This window comes from Bombus impatiens, unplaced genomic scaffold (genome assembly GCF_000188095.3).
Source record: "Bombus impatiens unplaced genomic scaffold, BIMP_2.2 scf_2222, whole genome shotgun sequence".
Classification (NCBI taxonomy): domain Eukaryota; kingdom Metazoa; phylum Arthropoda; class Insecta; order Hymenoptera; family Apidae; genus Bombus; species Bombus impatiens.
In genome coordinates, this window is record NT_178641.1 from 1,624,006 (window position 1) to 1,633,712 (window position 9,707).

At 43.7% G+C, this 9,707-nt stretch overlaps 1 protein-coding gene across 1 annotated transcript in view; it reads right to left on the reverse strand.

Moving 5' to 3' along the window:
- LOC100745800 (probable serine/threonine-protein kinase MARK-A) overlaps positions 1-2,659 on the reverse strand; it is a 21,988-nt gene extending 19,329 nt beyond the window's left edge. The window contains exons 1-2 of the mRNA XM_003494352.4: positions 2,151-2,659; positions 1,052-1,508 (exon numbers count right to left, since the gene is read on the reverse strand). Coding sequence (XP_003494400.1) covers positions 1,052-1,350 — 299 coding nt within the window. The 5' untranslated portion in view covers positions 1,351-1,508; positions 2,151-2,659. The remainder of the gene's footprint in view (positions 1-1,051; positions 1,509-2,150) is intronic.
- Between the last annotated feature and the right edge of the window lie 7,048 nt (positions 2,660-9,707).

Sequence of the window (9,707 nt, forward strand, 5' to 3'; positions counted from 1 at the left end):
CAGCGCTCGTTAACGAGCCGGTCGCGACTCAAAAAAAGAGCCACCCTTTGAAACTTGCTAATTCGAGGCGAGTAAGTTTTGCAGATGCAAAGTATTAACGGAGTCGGTATCGCGAAACGATTTTGCGGCAGCCATCGGTCGAGTCCGCTTCGTTAAAGATGCAAAGTCACGGTCGGCAATTGCAACCGTTACCAATGGATTATCGATGCACACTGACAGTAGGTTACACCGCTTGTTTAAGTTTGTATTAACATACTCGATAAATATGAGACGAAGTAAAGTTCAGCGGAATTAACGATCGGTGTGCGTCGATCGCGGTGGAAAGTTACGAGCCGAGCGATTCCAACGACCGACGCGATTTCATTTTTACAACGACCGCATCTGGATTGAGTTTCATTGAAGCGAAGCTATTATCGCTGAGAGCCTCGAGTACCACTATCGAACGAGTGCATGTCAACACGAACAACAACGATTCATTGGTGGACGTATAGAAAATTTCTCGATCGACCGTCAATGGATTTATAACGTGACGCTTTCAATTGAACTATTAAACGTTGTATGTTACGGAATAGCGTTCTGTCACTTCTACTGTCAATTTGATATTAGTTTTTGATGAACGTGTTTGCGCACTGATTTCCAAGTCATGCGTTAGATATACCAGTCGTACGTATTAGGATTCGCCGATGTACATATAGCACAGAGATTGAACGACAACGATTAAACAGCGAATTTACGACTATTGTTTCTGCATTTATTTTAAAGTGTCAGAAATTTAAAGGTATAAAAAATCCACAAAATACACCGATAAAATGCCCTGCATATAATAATTTGAGATCGAAACATTTATCCAGTTCTATTCGTAAAAATATCAATTTGCCCAAATCTATCATTCCATTCTCACGGCATATGCTTTCGAACGTAAAGCACTAAATAGAATAAAATTTGTCGAAACTCTGCGACAAGTGCAACGTATAAGTGTCCTAATATCCATATGACTGATAGTATACACACGTGAATATAATTAAAATCGCGCGAATGTGGAACGTCTTACTTCGCGAACGGCTTCGGGTCGATCTCGTAATGCTCCGTGATAGGCCCCGTCTTGACGACTCTGGCAAGCTGCGCCTCTTGCACGAGAACCAACCCCTCCTTCACGTGTTTCTCGCTCCACTGCACCCTGCACCTTCCTCTGCATCTCTCCTCGTTGCCAGTCCTATCGCCTCCGCGTTTCGCTTTCGCGTTCGCACACTTTGCCGACGATGCTTGCAAGCTTCGACGCTGCGGTCGTGGCGATGTCTTCCTCGCGGACGACATTGTCGGTGACTGATGATGATTCGGCTGATAAATCATGTTATTCACGCAAGATTCTCCTCCCTTCGTTGCCTCGAAAACTTGTTCAACGAACGCGATCGAGCATAACGATAGAGCCCGCTCGAGGAGGGCAGTTCGTTTCAACAGATGCGGTTTGGTCGATCACTACGCGCGACCAAGTCCCAGGGCATCGAGCGCTGGAACACAAATCGGATTCGTTAGAAACGATGTTCCACGTTGAACAAAATTCAATTCACCAAAAAGTCGTCTCTTGTATTTTGAACATTTAACTATCGACGTATCTATTGCGTGTGTTAAGGCTATGGTTTCAATGGATAAGCGTTCTGATAAATCTGAAGATCGAAATGCGTATACGTATTCATAAAGATCTACTGTTGCACGCGAAAGTGATGCTCGTAGAAACACGTTATGGATACCGTTGAATGTATTACGTGCGTTATATGAAGTATTTTGAAATTTCGTTAGCACCGTGATGAGGCATCACCGTCGCGATTACGTTGGTAAAGTTTGGAACGATTCTGAGAATGGACACAGAAACAACGAAGTTTCTAGCGCAGAGACGAGAAAAATATTTAAACAACCGATCATCCGTTATACTAGGCACTGTCTCATCGAGAATGGAGACTCGTTCTACCAACGAATTCCCGCTGTTTCTCCTTAATTAATTTTCTTCGCTATCTTTATTCGTTATTTCTATCAAAAATTCGTAATAGAATGAAACTTTTCCAACAACCCAGTGCATATTCGATCGCTGTGGCATGTTCGTCGGAACACGCGTCCACTGTAACCGTAGTAGCCCAACGCAATTCGACGAGTACCTGTGCTCGATTTCCCGTACACCAATACACGATCTCCGTTCCAAGCAAACGGTCCAAGTTTAGCGAAGTTACTTTCGATTTCACTTTGAACGAGCAACGATTGGGAACTCGCGAAACGCGGTCGCAACTCTTCAAATGGAGGGACGAGCCACGAGCAACGAGTCAAAAGTTCACCGAGCTGGCAGAAGCATCGAAGTTCGATTCGATGGGCTCGACGAAAGATGTCTGCGACGATGTTCGCATCTCGAGGCGAGCGACAGGGATCGTCGTCCGTTCGAGAGATCGCGAGCTTGACGGTCGAGCGCCGCGTCTGAAACTGGCCACGAGTTGGCGAGAGACCACAAGCTTCGACTTCGTTTCAGCTCGCTTCTCTTTTCTTTCTTGCTACGAAGTCGCTGGACCATAGACTACCGTTTCTCTCGTTCCCTCTTTCTTTCGAACCGTCCTCCTTGGTCGATCGTCTCCAGCCTCCCGCCTCTTCGACCTCTTCAGCTTCTCTCTCCCTCTCTCTCTCGCTCTCTGTCTCTTCCCCTCTTTCTCTCTCTCTCTTTTTCCTCTGCAAGTCTTCGAACTCTCCACTCTCGTGTCCCACTCCTACTTGCTTGCTGGAGTGGACACGAGCGTCGTCGTTGCTGTTGCTGCTCCTTTTAGTGCTGTTTACGCCGCAACGCCGCTGGTGTATACCAGCGTCTCTGACGTAGGTGGTATCCAGCAGAGGCACGCGATCGTAGATGTCCACCAGCCGGTGCATTATGCATGTGCATAAGTTGCGCTCTCAGGGAAGGAGAAAAACTCGCGGCGATCCGAGTCGCTTCCTTCCTAGGTCCTGTTCCCGCGTATCCAGGCTACTGTCGTGTAGCTACGATGCGATTCTACTTGCTCTCTGGATCCTCTCTTGTCTCCTCCCTTGTCTTTTCGTGCTTTTTACTCTCTCTCTTTTCCAACGATCTACCCATTTAGTTGCGAGTAACGCCGAGTTTCTGTGAAGTAAACCGGAAAGGACGCAAAAGCACCGAATGAAGACAATTCAATGTTTATTTGGAATTTCGCTACCTTAAAGATCATAGATTCTATATTTTCTAACGTACAGCGTAATTCTTGCTATGTAAAACGAATTCTGTCGAAATCGATCATAACGAAATTTGAATTGAAGTCTTTTTACATTTCTACTGTACCGTAGTGAACAAGATTCGATACGTTTCCGTGTATACTTTTTCTAGAAAATTCCTCGACTTGTTTCCTTCTTAACCAAACACCTGTACGCAGCAGACGACTACGATGAACATAATGTCGATGGATCGACTGAATCGTTTGGCGAATGACGACTGTCGGAGAAACATCCGTCTGTTTAGATGTAGAGCTCGAGCCACGATAGTGAAACGAGATACGAGCACAATTGTAAAAGCGTTAATATGTTAATGAACGCGTGGGGGTCTTACCTTCGAGATTTCCATGCCCGATTACATCTCTTCTTGGAAACGAGTCGAGGTGTCGATCTCGATTCCAGCGGAGTACGCCGAGTTGCGCGTGCTTCGTCATATTTCCTACAGCGTCGAGCGTTGTCTCCACTTTTCGAACCGTAAATTTCACTAAGATCTTTTTAATCGTTCGAAACGGGACTTCCTCGTCGGAACTTCTTTCACCTATATGGCGGATAAAGATTCCGCGTTCGCTGTTATGGATCGGCTGCAATAACGACAAGGATGCTCGATCCCACACCGAAAGGATACGCAAAGGTCTTTCCTGATCGAGTCTTCTCTAAGGAGAAATCGATTAACGAGCCGTTCAAAAAGGTCCGAGGAATCTATATAGAGATTTTACTCGTTTGTTACGAGACAATTAAACGTTTACGAGGTGTTTCTCGTAACTGTAACATTGAAACGATGAAAGGTGGACGAACGTAACGTCTTGCATCGATGCGAAAAAGGTAGAAGGTTCGATTTGCAAAAATATTTCGCATCTTTCGAACGTTTCTGTTTCCGAGGAAGACGCTGTTTAATGTACAATCGATGATGGCGTTACAGAAGTTTGGATAGAATTTTCACTTTGTATTGCGGAAACGATATCTTAGAAAATCTTAATACGTAGAACTATACGCGACAGCGTTTCTTTGTTGTATTGTCCTTTTACGTGTCGTTCTCTCATATCCGATATTAGTTAGAAAAATTCTGTTATTTACCATTTTTGGAACACGAAGCGAAAGATCTGTCTGGTGAGAAACTCGTGTACGTCGTTCTAAGTTCGTCTACTGAAATATTCGTCCGTCCTTCGCCGTTTTAAGGTTTCGTTTTGGCCGAGCCGCCACAGACCTCTCTCTTCTCGCTTTGTTCCCTGATTCAACGAGTTTTGTCCGTACTCGGTCGATTTTCCATCGTGTTTCGCCCCGGCCGATTACGCGGTGTGACACGCGCGAATCACGAATACGTGGAACGTCGTATTCGCGGCAGTATTTGTTATCTAGCTGAGAAAACGTACATGCGTACGAATATCGCATGATCGCGAGAGTGGTGACAAGCAATTAGTACCGACAATTAGCAGCGACGTGTTCGATCGCGATCGCTCCAAGGATAATTACTCGCTTATCCACCACTCGTCTACTTTCAATGACGAATTCGCAAGCACTTTTTTGCAGCTTCCTATGACGTTCACCTTCGAGGCGCGAAACAAAATGTTCTCTTACGCGTCTCCCCTTTCACTGTACGTTAATTCGCCAGCTGTTCGTCGGAGATTCTGCGAAAAAAAAGAAATAGAAAACTATGAATACGTAACGTGTCCAAGCGAATGTTGCAGAGAACGCGTGAAATGGCAGACAAAACCTTTTGTCAGAGTCAGAGATGGCTTCGTCGTCGTCGAGTAGCGTAGAGCTTCGATACGAACGAAGACCGGATCGTCAAACGAGAAACACATTGCAAAGTTCACACCACGTGTCTGTGTTTCTGACAATTCGACGAAATCGTAGCCGTTGTCGATCAGATTAAGCGGAGAAACAGGTACGCGATAAACTGGAAATTAGACATAGAAAGTTAGAACACGATATTCAGATTGCTTACTCGACGTGCTGCGTAGACACCTACCTGGCAAACTCTAATAAATTTTATTTTAATCGCCGTCATTCTACGCTGTGTAACACGTACAACGCGAATTAACTAACGGATTTACAATAAAATAATTGGACGATAAAAGCAACGAAAGGCAGTGAAATTTTGCTAGATATCATCAGGTGTTCCATCGCTAATGGCCGGCAGCGTACGTATTTCCTTGGCGATAGCCAGTTCTCGATCAGTGATCTCGCGGAAAACCGCCATTTACGGAAAACCGCCATTAAAGTGGTAAGCGGGAGCGTGAAGCCGAGGCCGTGCATCTCTTCTCTCTGGACGAACGAAATCAATTACCCGACGACGATTGAACCTCGTCTGAACCGTCAGGCGAACGTCGCCGTGGTGCTTAATGATCTCTGTTTATAGGTTTACCCGGCAGGTGCAATAAATTCTAGCGGCGCGTCATTATTGGTACTCCGATGGCTCGTTATTCGCGGCAACGTCCTCGATTCGATACGTTGCGTTGACGTCTGAATCAGATCGGAACGTCTCACTTTTATCGCGGAAAAACGAAAACCAGACTCTTGCGGTTCGCCTTCGAGACAACGTCTCGCTTAATTTACGCCGCTCGCTCGATGAACGTTTAATGAAGAAAAGGACCGTTTAATTTCTGGAAAATGCGTGTCGACCAATAAGCGTAACATCGATAGGATCGCTCCACGCTTCTGTAATAAATAACGTCGTTTTTGGGATGTTAGCGAACGTATAATTCAACGCGCGTCGTTTTGAAGTACACCTTGCGGCGAAATTAAAGGCTCGTTAATTATTCCCCGACATATTGTCGAATTTCGAATTATCGTGGCTCCGTGGACAAAATGGAGAACAATCCGCGAGAGTTCCTTTGAAAGAGAAAAAGCTCCGCTTCAGACGCTCTCAGCTTTCTCGCAAGTACGAAATGACAATTAAAAAATTTCATTATCATCAAGAAAAATAGATTTTTTATATATCTTATATACGTGTATATACTCGAGCACTGTGACAATTCGTTGTACGATATGTTGTGAAGAAATTACGAAGTTGCAGCAGTTGGAAGATGCACGATTTTTCGACCAAAAGTTAACGATCCTTTAATTTTCCTGTCAAGCGTATTTGCATAGTCGCGTTGCTTGTTTTCATGGGTTTGGCGTTAACGGCACTAGTACATCGTCGTGTTTTATCTCTGCTGTTAAAAGGATAACTTATTGCCCAGCCATTCGACACAGTCGATCCAAGATTCGATTACGATAATAGCTTATTCGTTATCCGAATTTTTCGTTACGATAAATCGTCGAGAAGATAAAACGGACATCAAACTCGTATAAAAAAATGGACGAGATCTTCTGGTAGCCAATTAGTCCGATGTTATTTATTACGACGCTGCGTTATCTGCAACTCGCCAACGCAACGTAGTTAAGCGTATTGCTGCGGCAATTAAACCGACGTTTCCTAGTGTTTAACGAGTCAAATACCTTTGTAAATTCAGGATCGCACGCGACGTTGGAAATTTATTAATTTACAAATTTATATATTTTACACAGAACCCGATAAATTAAAAGTAAGCATATACAACGCTATCGTCCATAAGTCACGAAACACTTAGCGCACTTAGGATAAGCATAACCGAATGTTGCAATTAAGATTAACATAATAAACGGAATTGATATTTATCGACTGCGTGTATTATGTCATACATGGAAGATCTCGTTATTTCGTGCAATTTAAATTTCGCTGTATTCCACCGATTTTATTAAAAGTTACGTGATTCGATCGCTGTCGCATTTGAACTCTACGCGAACCTTTCTCCGAGAAGATCAGAAAGTTTTTTTTTTCTAATTAACGCGCTGAAACAATCGGTGGAGATGACGGGTCGCGGAGACAGATTCAAACTCGTTAGATTCGCAAACGAGACAACCAGGCATTATTTACACAACGAAGGAGACATGCGCCAGTATTCACAGAGAATGCAAATTACCGACTACCATAAAGGACTGTATGATGCGTGCGCTGGTTGCTCCGTAATGCACGACGTGCACAGCATGCACGTGCAACTTCTCTACGATTTACGATCCAAGAATTAGACACAATAGGAACGACCGGCTCGTGTCTAATAACCGAGTTACAGCCATACTTGGCGTCCGATTAATGTCCACTGCCTCGATACATTGCCAGAATTTGCAACTTCTCCGTTCAAAAGGATTCGCCACATTTATCTCGTCCTGTCGTTAAATATTTTACCTTCCCGAAAGCCTGCGCAACTTCTCGTTAAATCTCTTGCTTTCGATTCTTGCACGAATCCTATCCCATCTTCTACGTCAAACGTCAAACGTCTCACGTCCCACGACCGATACCCAATTGAGTAAATTACCATTGGGTAAAAATTACCATTACAATTGGGTAAATTACCATAATACTTCTAAATTTCCATATTAGATCTCACGATCTCTATCCCACGCTCTTCGCATAATCCATATCGAAAATTCAATATCTAACATCCACTGTCCTATATCCATTTCTTCGTCCCACATTTCATATTTCCTATGTGTATCTTATCTCGCAACTGGCATTCCTAACTCATATCTTTTTTCTCATTCCTCACATTTTATGTCTTCATACCGTATGCCATATTCCACATTCCATATTTAGCATCTTTAAGAAATATCTTCACACTTTCGCAGCGCATTATATTTATCCCACATTTAATTCCAAGCCCATACTTCTTTCTTATTCCCCACATTTCGTCTCTCCATTCCATTCGCCATATGTCATATTCCCTTTCTCGTATTCCATATTCCGTATTCAGTATCTTTAAGAAATATCTTTACACCTTCGCAGCGCATTATATTTATCCCACATTTAATTCCAAACCCATACTTCTTCTTTATTCCCCACATTTCATCTCTCCATTCCGTACGTCATATTTCATATTCCCTTTTTCGTATTCCACATTCCATATTTAGTATCTCTAAGAAATATCTTTACACTTTCGCAGCACACTACATTCGTTCCACATTTAACATTTCATATTCCTTATCTTCTACCCATATCCCATATCCACTGTATCGTATATTCCGAATCCTATAGATGCAAGCGAATTATTAAAGAAAATCGTTTCTCGAAACTCAATTCGTTTGCCTTTTCCTCTCGCTTGCTATACGTTTGATATTTCTGATGGACATTAACGCGTGGTTTCGAGTCGTTTCCGTTAATGGAAGCTGCCTCGGGGCACACGATCGGTCAGCGTCTCCTGGCGCCTAGGAATTGCTAAATCAACGCCCGGGAAACGTTCGCGCGGCACCTGCCGAGGTCGAATAAGGCGACGCAGTCGTACCTGCCGACTATGATTCGTTAATTAGCGTGTAGGTTAGCCCGCGAGTCCGCATCGAGAGTTTCAGTTATAGGGGAAAAAAACTCTGACTGCAGCGTCGCGCGCCAACATTAAATGGTCGCCGACAAAAGCGGCGTGTTAGCACCGTAATTACAGGCCACTGCGATTCCATTTTTGTCCGCGCTGCTTTTGCGAATTTATACGCTTTTATTGTTCGCCTGGGTTACCCTTCACCGACCAAAATTCCTCGTTTCTACGTTTGCGTGTCTTGCAACCCGCCTTCCTCTGTCTCTTTCATCGACAATTTTAAAGGACGTTGAATTTTGCGGCTCGTTTCACCGTGAAATTTCCGATGAGAAAAGATCAGTGGACGAAGCTAAGTGTCTCGTTCGGTCGCTTTCTTTTTTCTTTTTAATTCTTAAGGCAGTTTTAACCTCCTGTTGATTCACAATTTGTTTAATCTTCACTGTGTAAACGCGAGTCTCTCCTATCTGAGTTACGATAAAACAAATGTCCTTTCCATCAAGAGTACGAGTAAGAGAAATCTGCACGGTGCGTGGTCATACTGGTCGCAGATTGTGCAATGCGAGCAGAACAAGCTGGCAATTATACATCTCGTATCGAATAGTAAATCCCTTTCCGTTTACGCGAGCAACCATAAAACGCGCAAAGGTTGAACTTGCCGCGCTAGGCGTCAGATTAGAATGGGCTTAACAGTGACTTTTGTCTCGGCAGGAAATCCAGCCAGTGAATCATCGTGTCACCTGGCTGCTATAAACGTCTGCCTATTTATAGGATGAAAAGAAAACCGACGTTCTTGGAGAACGTTGGTTCTCTGTATGGAAAAAACTCGGACTCACCGAGTGTGACACTTTATCCACCGTTTTCCGTATGTGAATCGTATCTGTTATCTGTGACTAGCAGTAGCTGATAGTAGGCGTTATAATACCTGCTCGTTTCGTTTACTGGAAGACTCTGGTAAATTTTAATCGTAGCGGCGGGAGACAAAATCTTGAGAATTTCCATTTAGCCACTTGTTTCAATTCCTGTAGGTATCATCCTTTTGTATTATCCTGTCTTTCGCTTGTGCTGTGTACATTTACGTGAAATATTCGTCGGCGTGCCGGTACACGTATGTAAAGATATAAGTATCAA